Source organism: Natrix helvetica, assembly GCF_964273705.1.
Source record: "Natrix helvetica genome assembly, chromosome: 14".
NCBI classification, from domain to species: Eukaryota; Metazoa; Chordata; class Lepidosauria; order Squamata; family Natricidae; genus Natrix; species Natrix helvetica.
This window is the reverse complement of record NC_138564.1, coordinates 10,538,851-10,564,542: the sequence shown is the minus strand read 5'-3', so window position 1 is coordinate 10,564,542 and position 25,692 is coordinate 10,538,851. Positions and strand designations below refer to the sequence as shown.

Here is a 25,692-nt window from a genome sequence, read left to right as displayed (position 1 = left end):
CATCAAATATGCATATCTCTCTCTCTCTCTCTCTCTCTCTCTCTCTCTCTCTCTCTCTCTCTCTCTCTCTCTCTTCCTCCAAAGGGATCCCCGGGCTGGATCCCATCCTGGCGGGAGAGGGAGGGGAGGGACGACTAGCTCCTCCTCGGAAGCCCCGTCCGGCTCCAGCCTCCCTCCGCCACCACTCGTCGCGCTGCAGAGCCGGGAAGGGAGCCCGACCCCTCCTTCTGCCCGTCCGCCCGCCGAAGCGGTCAGTCTCCGGGGTTGGGTGAGTGGGTGGGTCGCTTGGCTGCAAAGCCGGTGGGAGGGGGGGGAGAAGAAGAGGAAGCGCCTGGGCGCAGAGCTCACCCCCCCCCCTTCCATGCGCGGCTGCGTCTCCAGGGGGAACCGGACTGGAAGCGCCGCTTCCCGGCTGGGTTGCAAAGCAAAGCGTTCGCAGGCGGATTCCTTTCCGCGCAAGGTTGCACCCAGGGTACCGCGTGGGTAGAAATATCTCCCCCCCCCCGGGCCAGGTAACTTTGCAAAGGTGGGGTGGGGCGGCCAAGCGTGGCCGGGTCAAGGGGCTGCTTCCACCCGCCCGCTCCCCATCCAGAAGCCCTGCCTGGCTGGCTCGCAGCCCTGGCCCGTCCGTTCTCGCTTCTCCCCTTTCCCCACGCCATCCCCACTCCTACGCAACTACCCCGGGATTTCCCCGCTGGTCCGTAGCCTGGATGTCAGAAGCTGCGATGGCTTGGCTTGGGTGAAAAGAGGCTTCCAGCCAAGTTGGTTTGTAAGGCAGAGTCCTTGTAGTAACTGCATAGTTGAAGATCTTGGCCCTAGGGTGGTGGGTTTGCAAAAAAATAGTAAAGGTACACCTTTGCTAGGCGTTCCCTACTCTAGGGGGCGGTGCTCATCTCTGTTTCAAAGCCAAAGAGCCAGCGCTGTCCGAAGACGTCTCCGTGGTCATGTGGCCGGCATGACTCAACGTCGAAGGCGCACGGAACGCTGTTCCCTTCCCATCAAAGTGGTTCCTATTTTTCTACTTGCATTTTTTAACCTGCTTTCGAACTGCTAGGCTAGCAGAAGCTGGGGCAAGTCACGGGAGCTCACTCCGTTATGCCACGCTAGGGATTCGAACCGCCAAACTGCCGATCTTTCTGCTCGACCAGCTCAGCGTCTTAGCCACTGGGCCACCGCATCCCTTGGGTTGCGAAAATAGACCACCCCCCTTAAATAGCCAGAAGGATTTATCTGGAGTCCAGATTGGGGGATTGGCAATTCGGAGATACAGCAAGGCGGGTATGGAACGGGCATTGCGGTCTCTCAATCTGGGTTTGCGGCTTAAGGTCTGATGGGAGCACATTTGCAGGTTGTGTATCCGCAACGCATCCAGGATTCAGTTGGCCATTTGAATTTGGGTTGTCTAGGCTCGTTGGAGTTGGAGTGTCCCAATGTTTTGGAAAACCCAGCTGTCCTTCTATGGGTCACACCTTCGTGCTCGGCGACCAAGTGGACATGTTGCACAAACACAACAGTTGTGTTGTGTTATTTTGCAGCAGGTTAAGTGACCCCCATCAGTGTTAAGACAGGACCAGACTGAGCCCAAAGAGAGATTCCTTTCACTCCCAAAAGAAATCTTAAGGCCAGTCCACCATGAATTCCCTTGAATTCTTATCTGCCGCCAATTTGCCTTGACCGTCAGTAGTTCGGATTCTTATTTACAGGCAGCACGGAGTAAACTTGTATTCATTTGGGGGGTCTTAATTCCCGGTTCCTGATTTCTTGCGCCCGGCAATCCGTTCTGCCCATGCCCATTAATAATTGAAATCATTTCCTATTTCCATTCCAGAATTCTCAGAAAGGGACGGTTCACGGATGAGAGCTTCTGCTTGCCTCGGTCAGTTCCATGAAGGCCTCAGCGGGCTTGGGAGCTCCCTTGCAACGCAAAGGGAGAGTCTACAGGATCAAGGCCACGGCTTCCTTTGTGGACGAATCGCTCTTCGGTAACCAAGGAAAGCATCAATCGTCTGGCCTGGAGTTTGAACCACCCTGGAAGGAGGCCAAGAGTCATGGTCAAAGACCCCTGCTATGGAGCCCGGAGACCAGGCGGGTAGATTCCAGTCCTTTGAAATCCCCCCAGTCGGTCAGCACCCCACGGAAGAGGAGTAAATACAGGTAGGATTTGGGGTGCTGGTGTGTGTATGTGTGTGTGTGTGTGCAATACAGTGCCTCACAGAGAGAGTATCTCAGGTGAATGACGTGTGGGACTCGTTCGTTTCAAAACAGCCTGTCTCAAAGCTAGATTGGGCCAGATTCATCCAACCAGCTTTCATGCTTAAGGCAGGACTAGAACTCACTATCTCCTAGTGATTGGTCCAAAGTTACCCAGATGGCTTTCATGCCTAAAACAAGACTAGAACTCACCATCTCCTAGTGATTGGTCCAAAGTTACCCAGTTGGTTTTCATGCTTAATACAGGACTAGAACTCACTGGCACCTAATGATTGATCCAAAGTTATCCAAAGAACTCACTATCTCCTAGTCCACAGTTAGTCAGCTGGCTTTATGCCTAAAATGGGACTAGAACTCACTATCTCCTAGTAATTAGTCTAGTTACCCAACTGGCTTTCATGCCCAAGGTGGGACTAGAACTCACCGAACCGACTTTCATCCATAAAGCAGACCCTAAAACTCAAGAGAAGTTACCGTATTTTGTGGAGTATAAGACGCACTTTATTCCTTCAAAAAAGAGGCTGAAAATCTGGGTGCGTCTTATACACTGAATACAGCATTTTTTGCCTCCCAAAACTCTGCCCCTTCACCAAAATGGCCATGCATTGTCTTTACGAGGCTTTCAGAGAGCTCCTCGGGGCTGGGGAGGGCAGAAATGAGCGAAAAACGGCCTGTTTTTTGCCACCCCCATCCCCCGGCAGCACTCTATAAGCCTCCTAAGGGCTATTCATGCCCCCTTTTTTTGGGAAAAAAAAACCGGGCCATTTTGGGGAGGTTTGCAGAGTGCAAAACCTTTTTTTTTAAAAAAAAAATCCTCTTCAAAACCTTGCTGCGTCTTATACTCCGGTGAGTCTTACACTCTGAAAAATACGGTAAGCTTTTTTCGCTGACGTCCGTTCTCTCTCTTTCCTTCCGGAAGGTTGAGAAGCCACACGCCATCCTATTGCGACGAGACTCTCTTTGGGTCCAAGCCGGCAGGACACGGATGGACAGCTTCCTGGGCCGCCAGAGAAGACGTGGCTAAACTCCGTCCTCTGCTCTGGACTCCGCCTTCGGCGCCGAGAGACCGGCCAGTCCTTTCCCACCGTCCACCGAAGGAAGTGGTGACCTCCGCGGGGAACGGGAGATTTGAAGCCAACCACAAAGCAGGAACCTCTGCTTGGAAGCCACCTGAGAATCCTTCAGACGGGGCCACGAGAAGGCCACGTTCCCAGTCTCTCACCAGACTGTATGATGCTTCCGATCGATTTCGCCCAGGAAGATCCAATAAGCAGCAAGACCAACGTACGACCACAGCTTCTTCTGGAGTCCTTCTCACTCCACGTTCGAAAGCGTTGTTTGGTACATCTGCTCGGACAACCAGTTCGCAGCCAGGAAAACCTCCCTGGAGGTAGACCAGCCCAGCCAATCCTGTAAGTGGACGGCTTCCGAAATCAGTGTGCTGGCTGGGGAATTCTGGGAGTGGCGGTCCACCCACGTTCGAAGTTTATCGAATTTCGGAAATGCGGGACGAAATGGAAGAGAATAGCAATAGCTTATAGACTTATAAACCGCTTCACAGTGCTTTTACAGCCCTCTCTAAGCTGTTTAGAGTCAGCCTCTTTCCCCCAACAACCTGGGTCCTCATTTTACCCACCTCGGAAGGAGGGAAGGCTGAGTCAACCTGAAGGAAGGACAGACAATAGCAATTGTACTTAGACTTATATACCGCTTCACAATGCTTTCCAGCCCTCTCTAAACGTCTGCAAGAAAGCAGACAAGCTCAGAGAGCATCAAGGACCCTACACTCCTCCTCCTCCTCTTCTTCCTCCTCCTCCTCTTCTTCTGCTTCCTCCTCCTCCTCCTCCTAAACACCACTCCCTTCTAGCACTGATGATGTTACCTAGTTGGGTAATGAAATGTCTTCAAGGGGGGAAATACCAGCTCAGAGAGCACCAAGGACCCCACAGTTTTCCTCCATCTGACCTCCCTCCTCTCTGCCCCACTCCCTTCTAGCACTGATGATGTTACCTAGTTGGGTAGTGAAACGTCTGCAAGGACCCTACACTCTTCCTCCTTCTCCTCCTCCTCCTAAACCCCAGGCCTTTCTAGCACCGATAATGTTACCTGATGAAATGTGTGCAAGAAAAACCACCAAGCTCAGAGAGCACCAAGGACCTCTGCTCTCTGCGATGTTTCTCCCCCTTTCAACTCAAGGCGAGAGAGATTTGGGAGTTGGGGGAAATGATTTTGACAGGTCCCCCCATTCTTTCGAAAGGATCAACTTTATTAAAGGACGTCCCAGAACCTTCCAAGGCTTCCCATCTCTCTCTCTGAAGCTGCCCAGGGCAGCCCAGCCACCAAAAATAAGATAACGGCCAGGCGTTGACCCAACGCTCATTTCCTGCTCGCGCTCTTCTTCCCCTTCCCCTTCTTCTTCCTTTTGCTCCGCAGCAATGACCTCACTAAGTAGCCCTTCCAGACGGCCTGGATGAGAGTCGCCGCGCGGGCCAGGATGGCTAGCTCCTTCTCGGCTTTGTCCTTCTGTTCCTGCTTCACCTTCCTCTCCTCCACGATCTGGCAGTATTCCTCGTCCAGGCGGGTGTATTTCTCCCGCAGCTGGGCCAGGTCCTGCTTCTCGACCACGTAGACTTCATCGATCTCATCGATTTCCTCCTGGGGAAGAGAAGGGAGTCGAAGTTTTATGACCCTTTTTATTTTCTTTCCTTTGCCAAGGTTGCTAAGCAAATCGCAGCAGCTTTTAAGTGAATCTCTGGGCTCCTTAAGCGAATCCCCCATTGATTTCCCTTGCCAGAAGCCTAGCAGATTAACAGAGTTGGAAGGGACCTTGTAGGTCATCTAGTCCAACCCCCAGCCGGCATAGGCCACCCATCTTCGAGCTGCCGAAGTCGGGAAACATTAGGTTACCTGAATCTCACAAGGAAGTGCCATGCCCCTGTTGGAGCCTGAATCTGCGGGGGAAGACGAGCTGGAATACAAGAGATTGAGGGGGCGACTTCTTTGGTTTTGGAGGAAAATGGGGAAGAGCAGGGTCAGTCAGGCCTGGGCTTTTCAGGAGTAGGGCAGCTTGTAGACAGGGTAGAACAAGGGCAGGATGGACATGAGAGACAGAGCTCAGGCGAGGAGCAAGGACCACCTGCTTCTGATCCAAGAGCCCGGAGAGTGGAGAGAAGGTGAAATCTAAGTAAGGTCATAATCTCACTGGCAGGAATGCCATAAGGCGGATTTATCCTGCAATTAAGGCTTAGTATTGATTGGTTGATTTTATTGATCGATTGGTCCTTTGGCCACATCAAAGTGCAGAGTTCCAGAAACAAATCATTACTAAAATTTGATAAGAGAAGTTTAAAATGGGATTAGATAAAACACGATTTAAAATGAAATTGGAATAAAACACGATTTAAAATGAAATTGGAATAAAATGTAGCCTAAAATGAAATTAGAATGAAATACAATAATAATTAAGCCTTAGTTTAAAAGACCTGGCTGCTTATTTTTGCAAATGATCTCTCAAGAGGAAAATAACTTTTTTTTATCCTTTTAATCCCTCACATTGGGAGGGAAGTTGGGGCCATGAAATGGCGCTCAAGTGTTTACTGGCCGGATGCCCTTCCCGACGCCTGCGTGGAGTTCACATCAGACACCTAACCCATCGCGCCCAGATAGAGAAACATCTGCCACTGCCTAGGATCGAACCCACAGCCTCCTGAGCACGAGGCAAGAGCGCTACCTCTAGGCCACCGCACCATCATTCTCAAGAAGAAAATAGCTCAACGAGGGGAAAGGAAAGAAGCTCATATTTTACCTGCTTTTCAATCATTTCGATATCGTATTTTTGGACCCAATTTTCTATCTCCATTTCCACTTTGTATTTTTTCTAAAAGGAAATAAGATCAGAGTAAAAATGGTCAGCCTGGCAGCAAATGTGTTTCATAGGTTAGATTAGATTAACAGAGTTGGAAGGGACATTATTATTATTATTATTATTATTATTATTATTATTATTATTATTATTATTATATTTATTTATTTATTTATTTATTTATTTATTTATTTATTTATTTATTAGCGTTTATATACCGCCCCCTCTCCCGAAAGGGACTCGGGGCGGTGTACAGTCCGTATTAAAATACAACAGATTAAAACATAGAAATAACTACAGAAATACATGTATGAGAGGAGGATAAAATATGCCAAACTGTACAGCTAATAAATAAATCAATACAAAAGTTTAAAATATCAGATTAAATTTAAAACACTATCCCTCTAAAAACCAGTAAGAATGTGTATGCCAGGAGGTAGACGTTATAAATTATGCCAAACCAGCCAGTCGGAACAGGTGTAGGAACACCTTGTAGGTCATCTAGTCCAACCCCCCCTCCCCCAAGCAGGAGACCCTACACCGTTTCTGACAGAGGGCAGTCCGGTCTCTTCTTGAAAGCCTCCAGGGATGAAGCTCCCACAACTTCTGAATACAGAATAATAACAGATTAACAGAGTTGGAAGGGAACTCATAGGTCATCTAGTCCAACCCCCCGCCCAAGCAGGAGACCCTACGCCATTTCTGACAGAGGGCAGTCCGTTCTCTTCTTGAAAGCTTCCTGTGATGAAGCTCCCACAACCTCTGAATACAGAATAATAACAGATTAACAGAGTTGGAAGGGAACTTGTAGGTCATCTAGTCCACCCATCCACCCTAGCAGGAGACACTACACCATTTCAGTCTCTTCTTGAAAGCCTCCAGTGATGAAGCTCCCACAACTTCCGAAGGCAGCTTCAGTTTCACTGGTTGATTGCTCTGTTAGAAAATTTCTCCTTATTTCCAGGTTGAATCTCTCCTTGTTGAATTTCCATCCATTATTCCTTGTCTGGCCTTTGGGTGCTTTGGATAATAACTTGAACCCCTTCCTCTCTGTGGCAGCCCCTCAAATATTGGAAGTCTGCTATCCTGTCTCCCCTGGTCCTTCTCTTCACTAGACTAGCCGTGCCCAGTTCCTGCAACCGTTCATCGTATGTTTTAGCCTCCAGCCCCCTAATCCTCCTGGTTGCTCTTCTCTGCCCTCTTTCTAGAGTCTCAACGTCTTTTGTATAGTGTGGTGACCAAAACTGGATGCAATACTCTAGGTGTGGTCTTACTAAGGCTTTATAGAGTGGCATTAATACCTCCCTTGATCTTGATTGTATCCTTCTGTTAATGCAATTTAGGATTGCGTGGGCTTTTTTGGCTGCCCCTGCACACGGCTGGCTCCCATTTAACTGGGTGTCCACTAAGACTCCAAGATCCCTCTCACACTCACTGCTATTAAGCCTGGTTTCTCTGCTCAGCCTCCGACGGGATTTACCTTCCGGTGGTTGAGTTCCACCTCTCGATCTTCAGTCACCAGGGCGTTGAACTGAGCCCGCAGCTGCTGCAGCTCCTGTTGCAGCTTGATGCATTTCGCCTGGGAAGCGCGCACCTCCGTTTTGTGCTGCTTCTCGGCTTCAGCCCGCGTCCGCTGGATTTGGCTTTCGGAGAACCTGGCGAGGTTGTGCAAGTGGGTTTTTAGGTCTTTGATGACGGCGTTCTTCTTGGAAATCTGAAAAAAGGAGAAGAAGAAGAAGAAGAAGAAACAAACCAACAACAACCTTTGCAATCCAACTCTCCAGGGCAGAATCTTCTGAAAAGACCCACTGGATCCAAACCACACTTGGAATATCGCTGTTGAGGATCAGCGGAGTCGAAGTTGGTCACAGCAGTCAAGATCTTTTTGTTGAAGCGCCCAGTTCATCATCATTTAACGACCCCATAATCCCTTGCGGGGTGGAGTCTCGGCAACTGAATGGAGCTAGCAGAGTGTGTTCATGGCCAGATGCCCTTCCTGTCACCAGAGCAGAGTTTTGTTCAGCAGATATATTCTCAGGGTACCCAGAGAGAGAAAGATCTGCCTTTACCTAGGATTGAACTTGCAGCCTCCTGATTGTGAGGCGAGAGCTTCACCTCTCGGTTACCGCACCACTCTCATTGAAGGGTCCAGTTCCCCTCCCTAAAAACACAGTCACTAGTACAGGTAGTCCTCGAATTATGACCAACATTGAGCCCAACATGTCTGTGGCTGAGCCGGTGGTCGCAAGTCGAGGATGGATAATCTCACTCCAGGTTTGGCATGAAAAGGTTATCTTATCTTGAAGCTGACAAATATGTCAATTACGGCTCTCTCTATAGTCAAATGTATTTTTTAAAAAAATTGATCTTCCCTTCAATTACGTCTAGTTTTCTGAGATTACCTGTAGGTTTCTTGGCAAGGATTTGCCATTGCCTCTTTCCTAGGGCTGAGAGAGGGAGGCTGGCTCAAGGTCATGCCTAACAGCAGGACTAGAACTCACAGTTTCCCAGTTTTTAGCCCAGTGCCTTAATCGCCGGACCTAACTAGTTCTCAAGTCTTTTTTCTATTATTTCTCTCTTTTTTTCCCTTTTCCCATTCAATCATGTCCGTTTCTTCGAAACGGACCGCCCAAAGTCTTATCAAAGTTTCAGGGGTTTGTCATTGCTGCCTTCCTAGGGTTGAGAGAAAGCGCCTGGCCCAAGGTCTTGATGCTTAAAGTGAGACCAGAGTTCTAGAATTCCCAGTTTCTAGCTCAGTATCTTCATCATTACACCACACTGGCTCTTACGGTGAAATCTATGCTCCCTTTGTTCTTGCCTATGATCTGGTTTTCCAAGGGAAACAGCCCATTTTGGCAACTCGTTAAATCTCGTGTTTGATCAGCCAAGTGGACCACAGTTAGATCCTGCTGCTTAGCTCCACTACTATTGTGGCCCGCCAGCAGCCAGAAGAGCTGATAGCTGACTCAGATAGCGAGGAGGTTGTGGAGGAACATGGGCCAGTCCTCGAGTCCGGGGAAGGCTCTGATGAGGGCTCTGTGTCGGAGGCAGAGAGGGGGCCAGGGCCGTCCGACAGTTATCAGCTGCCTTCGGAGTCAGATATCTGTGGGACAGAAGAACAGCTGGAGCCTGTTCCCAGTGTGTGCATGCGCAGAGTTGCCAGATGAAGGGAACAGCTAAAGAAGAGGGGTCGACTTGGGAGTAAAGCCACAGGTGGACGGTGAACGGCCCCTCCCATAGAGAATAAAAGAGGAGCGAAAGGGGAGTGGAGTTTGCAGGAGACCATTACTTCCTTCCTGCATTCTTGCCAAGTATTGCGGCGTCTGAAAGATCTCGGCCTGGCCACTCTCCAAGCCTTATCAAGGTCGGTAATTGTGAACTATCTCGAAAGACTGTGGGAGAGGAAAGACTTCGCTGGAGAGGAATTCACTATCCATGAAATAAAAGGGGTTTATCAGGACTCGGACTCGGCTTTGTGCTGCTAGAGAAGCCTACGTCACCACAACCATCCTACCTCCTCATCCCTATTCTGGACGGCTGTAGTCAGTTCGTCTTCCAGACTTGCCGCGGTCTCTGTGTTTTTCTTGTCTCTCTGGAAGACCTCGTACAAAAACCGAGTTTTCTCCTTTTCTTCTAAGGGGGTGGTGAGGAGCTGCTCAAAGAGGAAGCCCCTCTGCTTGGACAGGCAATGAATAAATTGGTGGACGGACAGGTCCCTGGTGTAAACCACCTCTCTCAGAGCTTGGCAAGCGACCGTATTGGTGTAAAGCAGGCGTAGGATATTTCGGACCGAGCTTTTAAGGCCTTGAACGTGCAACGTGAGATGGCCGTCGGGATCCACCAGGCCAAAGAAAGTTCCTTTGCCAGAGCCTATATAGAGCATATTTTCTTCCTCTGGGTGGGACAGCATACATTCCAGGATGTTTGAGAGCCGGAGATGTTCTCGGAAGGCTCCCGTGAGGTCAGGACCCAAGACGGCCTTAAACTCATCGAGGTTCTTGATGATGTGGGAGAAGACACTGACCAGTTCTATCTTGAAGATAGTTTCATCCAAGACGGATATGATCCTCTTGGTCTCGACGGTGTTTAGCTTTGACCGAGCGGGATCCAAGATCCTTAAGGGAGCTCGGATAGCCTTTTTGGGGCGGCTGGAATCCACCAGCTCGTAAGACGCGGAGACCAATTCCGCCGTCATCTTTTCTGCCGGAGGACCTATGGAACCGGGGGAAAGACAGTTTTTGAATCTCCCGGCAAGGCTTCAGTTGTTCTAATGCCTTTGTTTTAGGGCCCCTGATGGAGAGGATTCTAAGACGGAGCAATGGGCACGAGGATTAACCTTGAGGGACAGAACGAAGAGAGGAAACCAATGTTCAGAGAAGAGGCATCTGAGTCCAGGGCAGAAATGTAACTTGGGAAAGAGTCTCAGACACGACCCACGCTATTTCCTCCTGAAGATAAAGATAAAATAATGAAGGTGTAACCTTACAATAATATAACGATTGGAATGAATAATAAAGCAAAGGGAGTACCGATAATGACAGCTGCCTTAGGTACAATCCAAAAACATCTGGAGCAGTGGTGAAATTCATTTTTGTTTATTACCGGTTCTGTGGCCGTGGCTTGGTGGGTGTGGCAGGGGAAGGATACTGCAAAATCCCCATTCCCCCCCTCTCTCCAGGGGAAGGATACTGTAAAATCTCCATTCCCTCCCCACTCCAGGGGAAGGATACTGCAAACTCCCCATTCCCTCCCCACTCCAGGGGAAAGGATACTGCAAAATCCCCATTCCCACACCACTCTGGGGCCAGCCAGAGGTGGTATTTGCCGGTTCTGCAAAGTACTCAAAATTTCCTCTGCCGGTTCTCCAGAATCTTGAGCCCCCCTTGAACACCATCAGTATTGGCATTGACAAAATCCCCATCCGTCAATTGCAAAAGACAGCTTTAATTTAGAACAGCTTACATCCTGCGATGATAGCTTTAATACCAACAAACATCCACATCTGCCTATCCCGGATTCGTGGGAAGGACTGAATGGATGGATAAAAATGCCAAATTGAGACTGGCTGATGGTGCTACCAGCCCTAATAATAATCTGCAGCATCCCTTGAACTCCATCAGCGTTGACAAAATCCCCATCAGTCAATTGCAAAAGGCAGCCAGGCTTGGAACAGCTGACATCCTGCGATAATATCTTTACTATTATTACATAATAACATCTGCCTATCTTGTTGTTGGGAAGGACTCGATAGGCGAACCAAAATACCAAATCCGGTTTGAACATCTGGCTGTGTGATGAACAGACAAATAATAAAATAAAATATAATAATAATAATAATTATAGAGGTAGTCCTTGAGTGATGACCCCAATTGAACCCAAAATGTATGTTGCTAACTGAAACATTTATTTAGCGAGTTTGCTCCATTGCATGACTTTTCTTGCCGCTGTTCTTAAGTGAATCATTGCAGTTGTTCATATAGTAACACGGTCGTTAAGTGAAACTGATTTTCCCATTGAATTGTCTGGTCGCAGGGTTGCAAAATCGGATCCCTGGGACACTGCGACCGTCATAAATGTGAGTCGGTTGCCAAGCACCTGAATGTTTTACCACGTGGCCGCAGGGATGCTGCAACGGTCGTTAAGTGTGAAAAACGGCCATAAGTCACTTTTTCCCCACGGCCGTTGTGACTTCGAACAGTCACTAAGTGAGCTGCTGTCACTTGAGGACTACCTGCACTCTGTAGGTGGATAAAAATGTCAAACCCGCCTTAAGCAATCATAATAAATCATAATAAAATCATAATAAAATTAGTAATATAATAGAAATGGAGTATAATATTGTATAACAATTCAATGCAATAATGTCATATAAAATAAGGTAATAAAATGATCTGCAATATTATAAAACGATATATTATTAATTAATATAATTAATATAAAATATAACCCGTGCAGAAAAAGCATCTTTTTTAACTTTTTTGCAGCTCACCCGACCTAAAAGCGAAATGCCCCCTCGGTTACCATGACAACGGCTTCCCTTCCGTAAAGTCCTCTCGTTGCCGGGGAACACTGGACCGCGTGAGGAGGGGGAGCTTCTACTAGCCAATCGAAGCCCTCGTTGCTCCCACTGTGGTCGTTCCGACAGCCAAGACGTGGCCAATAAGAGGCGTCAATGCGTTGGCGCCTTGCTCCTCCCACTTCTCACGTGCCTCTTAAAGGGGGCATGGATACGGTAGTAAGAGAAGGTGGCATACACTTCGGGTTGTCAGTTGACCTTAGTGGGAGGCCAAGCGGAAAGCGAGCGATACATCGCCTGAAGTTAAACGAGTTTATAAACAGGCTGTGATCCAGATGCTCAAATGAACTCTTATACTTGTTGTACGAGGGCTAATTCTGGCCGTTTAACTGGCGGCAACCTTGACAGAAAACCGGAGTTTGCAGGCAACCATACGTTTCCTTATCTCTTCGCGGTATTAGAGGCGTAGCGCATTCCAGGACAGGACGTCGGAAAAGGGCAAGCCAATAGCGCATGCGCGCTTCTAAAGCCTCTAGGGAACGCGGTAAACAGGGATTCTACCACCACTTCCGGATACCAATAGGACGCTGCTTGTGCTGCATGTTGAGTGGAGACATGAATTAAATAGCTTCTATTTAATAGCTCCTAATAGTCTCTTGCTGGTTGGGGATGATGGAAATTGTGGTCCCACATCCTTCCAAGGCTGCAGGTTGGGAGATGAGTGGTGCAATCCTAGGGATGCGAATTTAAATCTGTATTGTTATTCCCAGGAAATGCCTATAGATAGCATTACAACTTGCAAAAATACATCTTTTTAAAATAACAACAACAATAATAACATAATAATAATAATCCTTCTCTCCCCCCCCCTCCGGGTTGCAAGCCTCGCTTCTTCCCCACCAAACCGCAAATAAAACGGACTCTTGCAAAAGTCATCAGCCCGCTTTGCATTAAAAGGGGTTAACTGGAGGGTCTCCAGCCCAACGTCTTCCTAGCCGGCTCCTTCGCCCACTTTTGTTTTGTTAGCAAGGCACATTTGCAAAGTATCCCGCTTCACACGTTGCAGGGTCTCCTCCTGCTTGAGCGGGATTGGGGGGGGTTGGACTAGATGACCTATAAGGTCCCTTCCAACTCTGTTAATTGTTAAAAGAAGTCGGAAGGAGTGGGGCGGAAACTGGAACACATGTTGCAAAAGGAAGGAAGGAAGGAAGAAAAACTTTTCTTTAAATGACCTCTTTCTCTGGAAGAGTTCTGAACTAACCACGATGATTGCAAACCAGGGTTAGAAACCTGGGTTGAAAAGAGAAGTTGTTTTTTTCTTTTTAAAGGAAGAGGGAGGGAAGTTGGAGGTTCCCACGCTTTATATAGGCACTGCCTGCTTCCCCGCCTCCTTTGGACTCGTGTTTGGCTGCTTCCTCCTCCTCCTCCTCTTCCTCCTCCTTCCTAAGTCGTCGGAAAGAAGAGCTGCGGAGGCCCGAAAACGGGAAAGAGCGTTGGCGTTTGCATTGCATTTGCATTGCATTGCATTTCCATTTGCATTGCATTGCATTGCTTCTTCGTTTCGTTTCTTTTTTGCAAACGACACAGGACTTTTTGCCGACACGCGTTGGCCCAAGATCATGGGAACGCCGGCAAATCCCCGAGACGGGCTTTGATCACCAGACAAACAAGCAAAGGAGGGGGGGAGGGGAAAAAAGCCGAACCCCGCGGGCAGCAGAGCCGGTTAAGGGAGGGCGGTGGGCTTCTTCTCCCCCTCCATGGCTGGGTGCCTCGAAGAGGACGACGTCCCCCTGATCTTGACCTTAGAGGACGGCAGGAGACGGAGGGTCGATCCGGAGGGGGTCCCCAACGAAAGTAAGCCAACTTTTCTGCCTCTCTCTCTCTGGGATGCGAAGCTGAGATGCGCTTGGGAAGCGGCTCCAGTGGGCTTCTTGGGTGGGGAGGGGGGCTCTGCGTGTCTTTAGAGAGAGGAAAAGAGGTGGGGGGGGGGGTCCCGGCAGCAGCATTCCGCCTGCGGAGAGGTGGTCCCCCTTTAGGAAACTGAAGTGGGGAGGGGGACATAGAGATTAGAGATAGAGAGATACAGACAGAGGCATTTAGAGAGAGAGAGAGAGAGAGAGAGAGAGAGAATGATATATAGATAAATAGACTGATATATATATAGAGAGAGAGGGAGGGAGGGAGGCAAGGCAAGGAGATAGATAGATAGACAGATAGATAGATGATAGATAGATAGATAGATGATAGATAGATGATAGATAGATAGATAGATAGATAGATAGATAGATAGATAGATAGATAGATGATAGATAGATGATAGATAGATGATGATGATAGATAGATAGATGATAGATAGAATTACATATATATAATTATATGTCTTGTATATAATTATGTATATATGGAGAGAGAGAGAGAGAGAGAGAGAGAGAGAGAGAGAGAATGATATATAGATAGATACACAGAGACAGTGATAGATAGATAGACAGTGAGAGAGAGAGAGAATGATATATAGATAAATAAACAGACAGTAATATATAGAGAGAGGGAGGGAGGGAGGCAAGGCAAGGAGATAGTGCTCCTGTCGCTGGAGGTTTTCAGAAGGGTATAAGATCTCTCGCCTTGGGCAGGGGGCTGGACTAGAAGACCTCCAAGTTCCCTTCCAGCTCTATTCTTTCTGATTCTGATTCAAACTTATTCTATAGTATACCAGAAGGCAGGATAAGATGTAGTGGGTAGAAGCTGGTTAAAGAGAGATCCAACCTAAAACTAAATAGAAATAGGTGTTTTTTTTTGGGCAGGGCAAAAAACAATGGGTGGAAACTAAACCAGGAGAGAAGCAACCTAGAACTGTTACTAAGGAGAAATTTCCTAACAGGACAATTAATCAGTGGAACAACCGGCCTCCAGAAGTTGTGAATGCCCCAACACTGGAAGTCTTTAAGAAGAATGTTGGATAACCATTTGTCTGATGTGGTGGAGGGTTTTCTTGCCTACGCAGGGGGTTGGTCTAGAAGACCTCCAAGGTCCCTTCCAGTCCTCTGATTCTTAGGATTTAAGGAAAGGAGAGTGGGCAGATTACATTCCTGACACCACTTCTTTTTCGTGTTTTTGTTTTTAAAATGCCGCCTCCAAAGGCCTGCGTATTATTTTTCTCTTCACCCTTCAATGCCATCTGTTGGCAGGAAGCAGAGCTGGAAATCTCTGGATGAAAATAAGAGAAGGAATAAGGGGGGGGGGAGTGTTTTTATCACTCAGGTTGGATTTGATTTAAATCCATTCGATTTAAATCATGATTTCAATCGATTTAAATCACTAGTAAAAAGGCTTGATTGAAATCAACTCGATTTAAAGGAATAAGGAGGGAAAGTGATCTTGTCACTCAGGGTGGACTTGATTTAAATCAAGTCGATTTAAATCACTAGTAAAAAGGCTTGATTTCAATCAACTTGATTGAAATCATGATTTTTTAAAGGGCAAATGTCACCTCTGTCACGCAGCGGCTCTTTCTCTGTCCTGCTGTTGACTCACCAGCAGTCCCAATAGTGCAGAATATGCAGCCTAACTAAGCTCCATTTCGTGCCGAATAAACTAAATTATTAAGGCAAAGATTCCCCTTGTACACATGTGCTAGTCGTTCCCGACTCTAGGGGGCGGTGTTCATCTTCGTTTCAAAGCCGGAGAGCCAGCGCTGTCCGAAGACGTCTCCGTGGTCATGTGGCCAACATGACTCAATGCCGAAGGCGCATGGAATGCTGTTCCCTTCCCACCAAAAGTGGTTCTTATTTTCCTACTTGCATTTTTACATGCTTTCGAACTGCTAGGTTGGCAGAAGCTGGGACAAGTCACGGGAGCTCACTCCGTTACGCAGCGCTAGGGATTCGAACTGCCAAACCTCTGACCTTTCTGATCGACAAGCTCAGCATCTGAGCCCCTGAGCTACCGCGTCCCAAACTAAATTACTAACGTATCTTAAATAGAATATTATCTTTAGATAGATGATTTTTTTAAAAAACTCCAAAAGCGTTTTCTTAAAATCAGATTAAGGAAAAAATCTAATTGAAATAAAAGAAATCCAATTCAAAGTTTTAAAATCCATTTTGTAGTTGTTATTATTATTATTATTATTATTATTATTATTATTATTATTATTATTATTTTTAAAATAAAAAAAACCCTCCGATTTTTATCCACCACTCTGCATGCTAGCCGAGGGGCAGCGGCTGTCGTACTCCGGAGTTGCAAATCTAGGAACAAATTTATTCTTTTTTTAACTTAAAAAAAACCCTTCGATTTGAACTCCTTGAGTCTCTAGAAAGAGATTTTCCTGAGCAAAGAGGAGGAGAGGAGGATGGGGTGATTCACGACACGGAGGCAGGAAAAATATAAAATGTGTGGCCCAAAGGAAGTAAGAAAAATGCCACAGTGCATCTGCTCCTCCAAAGCATCCCACCCACTCAGGAAAAGTGCGTCTGTTGTTGCCTCTTAGTAGTGAATTCCTGAAAGCCACTTTGGTCTAACTCCGTGATGGCAAACCTGGGGCATGCGGAGACCCCACCTCTGCGGGCTCGCAAGGCGTTGCCCACCTCAGCTCCCCCGTGCATGTTCCACCCACTGGCCAGCGGATTTTTGAGTCTCTGCCACGTATGTGCACGAGGCAGGGCGCATGCAGAAGACGAGCTGGCATGCATGGGGGAGTGGGGAGTGTTTTTGGTCCCAGGGGGCTTCAGGGGGGCCTGCTAGGCCCCAAATGGGGCAGAGATGCCTGCGCAGGGCGGCAGGCCACGCATGGTTTATGTGGCACATGCGTTTTGCATTATGGGTGTGGCCACGCATGCGTGCTTTCGGCCCCTTGACTCATGTTCCAAGTTACAACGGCCGTGAAAAAATGGACTTACGGCCGTGGTTCACACCTACCTCCGTTGCAGCCTCCATGTGGTCAGGCGATCAAAATTGAGATGCTTGGCAACCAACTTGTCTTGGTGACGGTTGCGGGGCGCCGTGATCCCCTTTTACGACCGTCTGACGAGCCGAGCCAATGGGGAAGCTGAATTTACTTCACCCCCCCCCTTTCCATGTTACTCACTTAACAACCGCAGTGTTTCACTTAACAACCGTGGCAGGGAAGCTGGTGAAACGAGGAGGAACTCAAATGAACAAATGTTTTGCATAGCAGCAGAAATTCTGGGCTCGGTTCTGGTTGTAAAACGAGGACTGTCTGCAGGTTGGCAAAGGCGATTTTGCCAACCGAATTTTTTGATGCCTGATTAAAATGACTTAATTACTCCTGGCCTCTCTCTCTCACTCTTTTTCTCTCTCTCTTTTACTTTTTCCATTCCCTCCTGCCTTTCCTCTTTCTCCCTCTCCTTCCTTTCTTTCTCTCTCTCTCTCTCTCTCTGTCTTTCTCTCTCTTTTACTTTTTCCATTCGCCTTCCTTCCCTCCTGCCTTTCCTCTTCCTCTCTCTCGCTTTCCTTCTCTCTCTCTTTCTCTCTTTTACTTTTTCCATTCCCTCCTGCCTTTCCTCTTTCTCCCTCTCCTTCTTTCTCTCTCTGTCTCTGCCTCTCTCTTTTACTTTTTCCATTCGCCTTCCTTCCCTCCTGCCTTTTCTCTTCCTCTCTCTCGCTTTCCTTCTCTCTCTCTCTCTCTCTCTCTCTCTCTCTCTCTCTCTCTCTCTCTCTCTCTCTCTCTCTCTCTCTCTCTGTGTGTCTGTCTGTCTGTCTGTCTCTGTCTCTCCTCTCTGCATCCTGGAAAACCAGCAAGTATTAAAAAGCGAAAACTGGGAGGATCATGAAGGGGATGTTAATTAATCCTTGCTTGATCCCGTTTCCTGGAAGCCGTGACATTCTAGGTGTTTTTTTTCCCCTTCCTCCCTCGTTGTCGTTCCCACATTTGTTCTGCTGGTTTCTGAGTCAGCTCCAGCAAGGGCACAGCGACCAGACGCCACTGGAAAGTTTCTGTCGTTTCGTATGCGCGGGTTGTCAGCTTAGGATGCTCTGTGTGTGTGTGTGTGTGTGTGTGTGTGATTTCCACCTGTTCCCAGAGCAACCAGACAAACGGCGGTGTGCATCTCGGACGCACACTTATTTCTTTGTGCGAACCAGGGGGTGGGTGGGGAAGCCAAGAGTTTTTGCAAAGCTTTGCAAGTGGAAATTCGGAGGTTCGGAGGTCCCTGCACTTCTGAATGCTCCGTTCCTGGAGGTTTTTAAGAAGAGACTGGTTAACCTTTTTGTCTGGAATGGCATCAGGTCTCCTGCTCGAGCAGGGGGTTGGACTAGAGGACCTCCAAGGTCCCTTCCAATTCCGTTATTCTGTATGCATCCTTCCGTTTCAGTCCTAAGACGTCTCTAATGAGGACATGTGCTTTTGGGACATTGTGATGTGAGAAATGCAAAGTACTGTTTTTGTATCATTTTAGACAAATGGTTATCCAACATCTTCTTAAAAACTTCCAGTGTTGGAGCATTCACAACTTCTGGAGGCAAGCTGTTCCATTGATTAATTTCACGGTCAGGAAACTCCTCCTTAATTCCAGGTTGCTTCTCTCCTTGATTAGTTTCCACCCATTGCTTCTTGTCCTACCCTCGGGTGCTTTGGATAATAGCTTGACTCCCTCTTCTTTGTGGCAACCCCTGAGATATTGGAACGCTGCTATCCTGTCTCCCCTAGTCCTTCTTTTCATTAAACTAGACATATATCAATTCCTGCAACCGTTCTTCCTATATTTTAGCCTCCAGTCCCCCTCATCATCTTTGCTGGCTGAAATTAAATAACCCTTTTCTTAAAAAGAGAAAATAAACACAGCCGAATGTTTTGCGTTTAAAATGTCTTTAGGGACAAAAGAGGAATGAAAGTTGCAAACAGGGGTGGAAACACAAAATTGCCAAAAGAAGAGAAACAAACCTTAACTGTAACTTTTAGTGGGTTTTTTAAAATTATTATTTTGTCTGTGGAATATCTACTTGGCTGCACTCAGCGTAAACAGAGCTCCCCTTCATAAGACGGGAGTTTCTGAGAATTCAGCCCAGCCCCACTAGATCGACCTCCATTTTCTTCATGAGGTCTAGGAACTTGACAAGTTTCCGGGGACGCAGACTTCTCGCTCAGACGTCTCCATCACAATCTTAACATTTCTTAACAAGGAAGAGGCCAGAAATGAAGCTGTCGACAGCTTACAACTTTTCCTCCCTGCTTCTCATCCAGATGGCCTCAATTACGACGAGATCCACGATATGTCCAGCCCAGCGACGGGAGAACGGTGTTCTCCGTGGGAGCGCGGAAGACGGACTTGGGAAATAAACTACCAGGAAGCTGCCATTTATCTACAGGTGAGCCCTAATTCTTGCATTACGTCTTGGGGGGGGGGGGGAGTTGGAAAAAATGAAGGGGAGGAAAACAGGAGGAGGGGGAGGAGGGGTGTCCCAGAATCTCCTCCCCCCCCCCCAGCCTGAAGAAAGGGCGCTAAGAATTCCGGGAGTTGGGAAGTCCACCCATCCCAACAACTGTCAGCTCCGGCCAGCCCAGAGGCCTGGAGCTGTCATTCAGGAGAGGAAACTGGACCAGCGGCCAAGACTCGCCTTCCCTCCTCCACAAGCTTTCTATCTTCAGCTGAAGAAACTACAAAGCTCCTGCTAACAATCCATGATCAATTGCCAGGTGGTTTGTGAATGCGCGGGGTGCGATTTATCTTAATCACCATATTTTTCGGAGTATGACGCACCGGAGTATAAGACGCACCAAAGTTTTGAAGAGGCAATTTTTTTTAAAAAAAAGTAGGTAGGTAGATAGAGGGATAGACGGGGAGAGAAAGAGAGAGAAATACAGTAGGTAGGTAGGGAGAGAGAGAGAGTAGGTAGGTAGGTAGGTAGGGAGAGAGAGAGAGAGAAGTTAGGTAGGTAGATAAAGGAATAGAGAGTGAGAAATACAGTAGGTAGGTAGGGAGAGAAAGAGTGTAGGTAGTTAGGTAGAGGGGGCGGTCTAGAAATTTAATAAATTATTATTATTATTATTATTATTATTATTATTATTATTATTATTATTATTATTATTATTATAAAGGGATAGAGAGAGAGAGTAGTTAGGTAGATAAAGGGTTAGATAGAGAGAGAGAGAAATACAGTAAGTAGGGAGAAAGAGTGTAGGTAGGTAGAGGGATAGAGAGAGAGAGAGAGATACAGTAGGTAGGGGAGAGAGTGTATGTATGTATGTAGGTAGATAGGTAGATAAAGGGATAGGGAGAAATAGAAAGAGAGAGAAATACAGGAGGTAGGTAGGTGTTTCTGCTGGTACAGCACTTGATCAATGTAATTCTCATCAGTCAGTTAAAGAGCTTTCCGAAAGGGGGAGGAAAAAGTTTTTCCACTCTGCAAACCTCCCCAAAATGGCTCGTTTTTCGTGAAAACTGGCCCATTTTTTTTTAAAAAAGGCATGAATAGCCTTGGGGGAGGGGGCTTGCAGAGTGCTCCTGGGGAGGGGTGTGCCAAAAATGAGCAAACAGCAGCCCGTTTTCCATGAAAATGGGTCCATTTTTTGTCAAAAAAATTGCATGCATAGCCTTATGGAGGCTATAGAGGGCTGCTGGGGCTGGGTGCAAAAAAAGGCTCGTTTCTTGCTTATTTCTGCCCTCCCCAGCCCCCAGGAGCTCTCTGAAAGCCTCCATAAGGGCATGCACGGCCATTTTGGTGAAAGGGACGGGACTTCGGGAGGCTAAAAATGCTGAATTCGGTATATAAGACGCACCCAGATTTTCAGCCTCTTTTTTGAGGGGAAAAAGCTGCGTCTTATACTCCGAAAAATACGGTACCAATGTACCTATCAAAGGTGGTGGGAAGCACATCTGTGGGGCAGCTCTGACCATTTATTCATTGCCTTAGTGCTTTGTTGGTCAGTTTGTGCCGTAGAAAGACGGTGAAACACTTTCAAACCATCTCTGTGTTTGGCTGTTTTCGTTAATCCTTCGGAACCTGACATCCAACCGTGGCCAGAAAGGTTGCGAAACGAGGCATCCTTCCTTTAACCGCCGTCTCGCTTAGCAACCTTTTAAGGCTGCGTTGTGGTCGTAAGCCGAGGAGTGGCCGTGTTTGGGGTTTGTGCCATAACTAGGTGGTTTTTCTTCTTCTTCTTAAACATTCCAGGAAGGCGAGAACAATGATAAATTTGTCACACATCCCAAGGACCCCAAAGCCCTCGCTTCCTACCTCTTCGTCCACAACCATCTCTTCTACCTGATGGAGCTGACCACGGCGCTGTTGCTCTTGCTGCTGTCGCTCTGCGAAGCCCCCGCCGTGACCATATTCCGCCTGGGCATTTACGTACGTGGTTTAAGGGGAAGGAGAAGGGGGCGGGAGGATCAAAGGACGTAGTTGGGGCTTCCTCCCCAGATCCAACCCCTTGCTCATAGGAGGGATGAGCAGGAAGCCAACTCCTTGTCCCAACAAAAAAAACTTTTATTAATTCTGCTCGTTCACATCCAGCAAAGTCTTTCCTGGGAGGATTTACAGTCACAGACCTTCTCTGGCTTGGAGAGCTGACAGGCCAATCTCTGCAAAACTTGGCAAGGAGTCTCGGAGAGTCGCGAACCAATGAAGCGAACTCATGGTCTCCTGCAAACTCCACTCCCCTGTCGCTCCTCTTTTATTTCCTCTGGGAGGGGCCATTCATCGTCTCCCTGTGGCCTTACTCCCAAGTCGACCCCTGTTCTTTAGCTCTTCCCTTCGTCTGGCAGCTCTGCGCATGCGCACACTGGGAACAGGCTCCAGCTGTTCTTCTGCCTCACTGATGTCTGAAGGCAGCTGATAACTGTCAGACGTCCCTGGCCCCCTCTGCCTCCTACACAGAGCCCTTGTCCGAGCCTTCCCCAGAGTCCAGGACTGGCCCACCTTCCTCCCCAACCTCCTCACTGTCCGAATCTTCCGCCAGCTCTGCGGGCCGCTGGCAGGCCACAACACTTACAAACAACAAAGGTCACAGATCATCCATCACAGTTACAATCGTTCATCCACAAGATACATACCACAAGTGATAAATCATAAGATACCAACAGGAGAAGATAGTAGGAAAGATAAGTAGTTGAGAAATGAGGAAGAGGGGAAGGGTAAAAGCCATGCAGCCTACTACACGGCGAGTAAGACAAGGCTGTAGAAATGAGGTGTTCAAGCCTTAAAAGTTGCCTTTAATTTTGGAGAGCCCCGAATGTAGAATCCTAGGGCTGGAAGGGTCCTCAAAGATCATCTAGTCTAGGGGTCTCCAACCTTGGCAACTCTTAAGAGTTGTGGACTTCATCTCCTAGAGTGTGTTGCTTTTGCTTTGCTGCCTGAGGAATTCTGGGAGTTGAAGTTCACAAGTCTTAAAGCTGCCAAGGCTGGAGACGTGTGATCTACTCCACCCACCCTGCTCAAGGAAGGACAGAGATCATCTAGTCCACCCCCCTGCTCAAGGCAGGAGCTGTTTGGTTTTTACAAACGAGCTAAGGAACATGGATCCTCGCCTCTCACTCTTCCCCCTTCCGGTTTCAGGTCCATGCCACCTTGGAGCTGTTTGCCTTGACCGTCGTATTGTTCGAACTCTCCATGAAATTAAGATGGCTGGGCGGCCATACCTACATCCGGCACAAAAGGACCATGGTCAAGGTAAGGCTTTACCTACCTCGCTTAAACCCGCCTGGTGTTTTTACATGGAAATATATCCCACCTAAACGGACGTGGTGGCTCAGTGGTTAAGACACTTAACCACTCAGCTTGTTGATCAGAAAGGTTCGAATCCCTAGCACCACGTAACGGGGTGAGCTCCTGTTACTTGTCCCAGCTACTGCCAACCTAGCAGTTCAAAAATAAAATCCCCATTCCCGCAACACTCTGGGGCCAGCCAGAGGTAGCATTTGCCAGTTCTCCGAACTACTCAGAATTTCCACTACCGGTTCTCCGAACTACTCAGAATTTCCGCTACCGGCTCTCCAGAACCTGCTGGATTTCACCTCTGCTGTGTACCCTGAGAATTTCTAAGGAGGATCCGTCTTCACTCTCTCCCTCCCATCCAAAACGATTTAAGCTCTGCCCCCCTCTGGAGGATCCAGGGAATCCAGGCTGCATTCCACCACACCCGATGCCTTTCTCTTATCTTTTCCTCCCGCTGCAGACCTGCGTCCTCTTCCTGCAGTTTGTAGAAGCGGTCGTGGTCTTGGTGCGCCAGACGTCCCACCTTCGCATCACCCGAGCCTTGCGGTGCATCTTCCTGGTGGATTGCCGTTATTGTGGCGCCGTGCGAAGGTAAAACGGGTTAGGTTGTCTCTGTTTTCACCAAGAACAGGCCGTTTATTGCCGGTTTTTAATTTGATTTGAGTCAAGCCCTGAAGGCTACTAACTGGAGGTTTGAGCCACAGCTTGTACACCATTGCTGAATTATAGATGCCAAATGTGTTCATAATATGAATCATCCAGTTTTTCCTTCGATGGGATGGAATTTAGTGAGGGGGGGGTAAATTCCCCAGAAGGGAGGAGGTTGTATTCCAGAAACTTAAGAGGCCATCCAGCCCCAGGCACGATGTGTGTGAGTGAAAGAGGGCAAAGACAGCTCCTCCTTAGGTGTTCCCAAAGTCCCAGGCAAGTCCTTGGCATTACGAACAAAACACCGCTGAAATTTCCGTCGCTAAGTGTGACACCTTGTGAGATGAGTTTGGCCCCGTTGTACTAACCTTTCTTGCCCCCCGTTGTGAAGTGAAGCACCGCGGTTGTTGAGTTAGCAACGCATTTGTTAAGCCAATCAGGTCGTCCTTTGACGGACGATCAAAAATGGTGGCCAGTTCGGTTTCCGACGCTGAGCGCAACATTTTATTAAGTGAGTTTCGCCCCATTTTACAAAGTGTCTTGCCATATTTGTGGCAAGACACTGGAAGTCTTTAAGAAGATGTTGGATAGCTATTTGTCTGAAACGATATAGGGTTTCCTGCCTAGGCAGGGGGTTGGACTAGAAGACCTCCAAGGTCCCTTCCAACTCTACTATTGTATTGTATTGTATTATTGTATTGTCAAGGGAATTCCACACACACACCCCTTTTTAAAAAATGTTTAGGGAAGTATCAAGTATTTTTTGTCCAAGAATTCATTCTAAAATGTATTTGTTTGCAAGTTTAGCCCTGCGAACTTTAAACAATGGTGGAGTTTTACTTTCTTGGCATCTCACTGGATGTTTTTAAGGGATGGAATAATAATCGATGCCTAGAGATATTTTTTTTTCTTTCAAAGAGCTGCTGTTCTGTTGTTGTTTTTTTGTTTTGGTCTTGTGTTTTCCAGAAACCTAAGACAGATTTTCCAGTCTCTGCCTCCCTTCATTGATATTCTCCTCCTTTTGCTTTTCTTCATGGTCATCTTTGCGATTTTGGGTATGGATTTTTTTTCCCCACCCTTCTATTCGTTCGTTTAAGGAGAAACACTTTCGAAAAAAGGCAGAAACATTTGCAGTCCAGAGAGTGTGTCGAGATACAAAAACATATAGACTTTAAACCAGAAATCTTTTTATACCGGAAACATACAATAGAGAATTGAAATATTTGATTGTAAATGTGTTAACAGCAGCTAGAATTGGATTAGCTAAAAATTAGAAAAATGAGAAAATACCAATGCAGAAGGAAGCTATTTACAAAATAATGGAATGTGCAGAAATGAGTAAATTGACATTTGAAATTGGAGAACAAGAAGATAAACAATTTTATAAGACATGGGATTTATTTTATCAATGGTTAGATTAAAAAAAAACATGGAAATTAACTTCCAAGGAGAGATTATTCAATGCAGGTAATCCTGGATTTATGACCGGAATTGAGCCCAGGATTTCCGTCGCTAAGTGACAAATTTTGTTAAGTGAGTTTAGCCCTGTTTTACGACTTTTCTGGCACGAATTATGTTACCTAGTTTGGGTCATGAGACATCTGCAAGAAAACAAACCGAATGTCAGGGTTCCAAAAAACACCCCCAATGAAATAAAACTCCCAGACTTGTTTCCTCAAAGTTCTACTTTGTTAGAGATGTCGTGTTGACACATCTGGGGAAACCTGAATCTGGAAGCTTCCAGGTTTCCCCCACCCAAATGAAAGTTCAAGATCCTGCCCCAGCACCCACAAGTTCATCACGAGGTCCAGTCTTCCGCTGCCACGAAGACAGATTCCACCCATCCAGTTCCAGCCAGGTGCAGAGACAAAGATGACCTTGAGTTTCTAAGAAGAATGTTGTTATGGCTACATTTCACCCAACTCCATATAATCCCCCCTTACCATTTCCCCACATTAGAAAGCGTGGCAGGCCGGAAGTCCAAAAAGAAAAGATGGCTTGCAGGCATGACACCGATCTCAGAGAGCACCAAGGGCCCCTCATTACAACCCAGAGCTACAAATTTTCTTTTTTAAAAAAATATTTGTTATTGCTTTATATCGTACATTTCCTTTCTGTGTTGAGCAGGGTGTCCAGGGTGCATGCAAAACTCATCATCGTCATTATAATCATATATCTGTAAACAAATATGCGATAACATCAATCATATTATAACATATATTATCTTCCATTTCAGAATCGATTATATAACCGTCAAAAATATTTACACACCTGTTTCTCTTTC

General features: G+C 47.2%; 3 protein-coding genes across 12 annotated transcripts in view; 2 read left to right on the top strand and 1 right to left on the bottom strand.

Annotated features, from left to right (window-relative positions):
• Positions 1-13,143, bottom strand: part of DRC10 (dynein regulatory complex subunit 10) — a 48,644-nt gene extending 35,501 nt beyond the window's left edge. Inside the window, exons 1-5 of one of the 8 annotated variants that reach the window (XM_081966286.1) lie at positions 12,995-13,143; positions 9,588-10,285; positions 7,554-7,787; positions 6,017-6,088; positions 4,252-4,866 (exon numbers count right to left, since the gene is read on the bottom strand). In XM_081966286.1, the coding sequence (XP_081822412.1) occupies positions 4,588-4,866; positions 6,017-6,088; positions 7,554-7,787; positions 9,588-10,285; positions 12,995-13,040 (1,329 nt within the window). In that variant the 5' untranslated portion in view covers positions 13,041-13,143 and the 3' untranslated portion in view covers positions 4,252-4,587. Of the gene's footprint in view, positions 1-4,251; positions 4,867-6,016; positions 6,089-7,553; positions 7,788-9,587; positions 10,522-12,062; positions 12,821-12,994 lie in introns of those variants that run through there. The other 7 variants (XM_081966293.1, XM_081966290.1, XM_081966291.1 and 4 more) reach the window with 7 other exon arrangements.
• RITA1 (RBPJ interacting and tubulin associated 1) lies at positions 175-3,623 on the top strand. Of its 2 annotated transcripts, none has more exons than XM_081966304.1 (3): positions 175-250; positions 1,838-2,154; positions 3,131-3,623. In XM_081966304.1, exons 2-3 carry the CDS (start codon positions 1,886-1,888, stop codon positions 3,603-3,605), a joined length of 744 nt encoding a protein of 247 aa, XP_081822430.1. In that variant the 5' UTR covers positions 175-250; positions 1,838-1,885; the 3' UTR covers positions 3,606-3,623. The 2 variants fall into 2 exon arrangements, with proteins under 2 accessions (XP_081822430.1, XP_081822431.1); XM_081966305.1 differs by having other exon boundaries at positions 190-250; positions 1,829-2,154.
• Positions 13,144-13,249: 106 nt separating the features above from the next.
• TPCN1 (two pore segment channel 1) overlaps positions 13,250-25,692 on the top strand; it is a 35,582-nt gene continuing 23,139 nt past the window's right edge. For both annotated transcript variants that reach the window (XR_014176467.1, XM_081966387.1), the window contains exons 1-6: positions 13,250-13,943; positions 19,291-19,415; positions 21,222-21,398; positions 22,602-22,715; positions 23,221-23,351; positions 24,375-24,463. Coding sequence is in view for 1 of the 2 variants with exons in the window: in XM_081966387.1 (XP_081822513.1) it covers positions 13,847-13,943; positions 19,291-19,415; positions 21,222-21,398; positions 22,602-22,715; positions 23,221-23,351; positions 24,375-24,463 (733 nt within the window). In the remaining variant the exon portion in view is untranslated. The remainder of the gene's footprint in view (positions 13,944-19,290; positions 19,416-21,221; positions 21,399-22,601; positions 22,716-23,220; positions 23,352-24,374; positions 24,464-25,692) is intronic.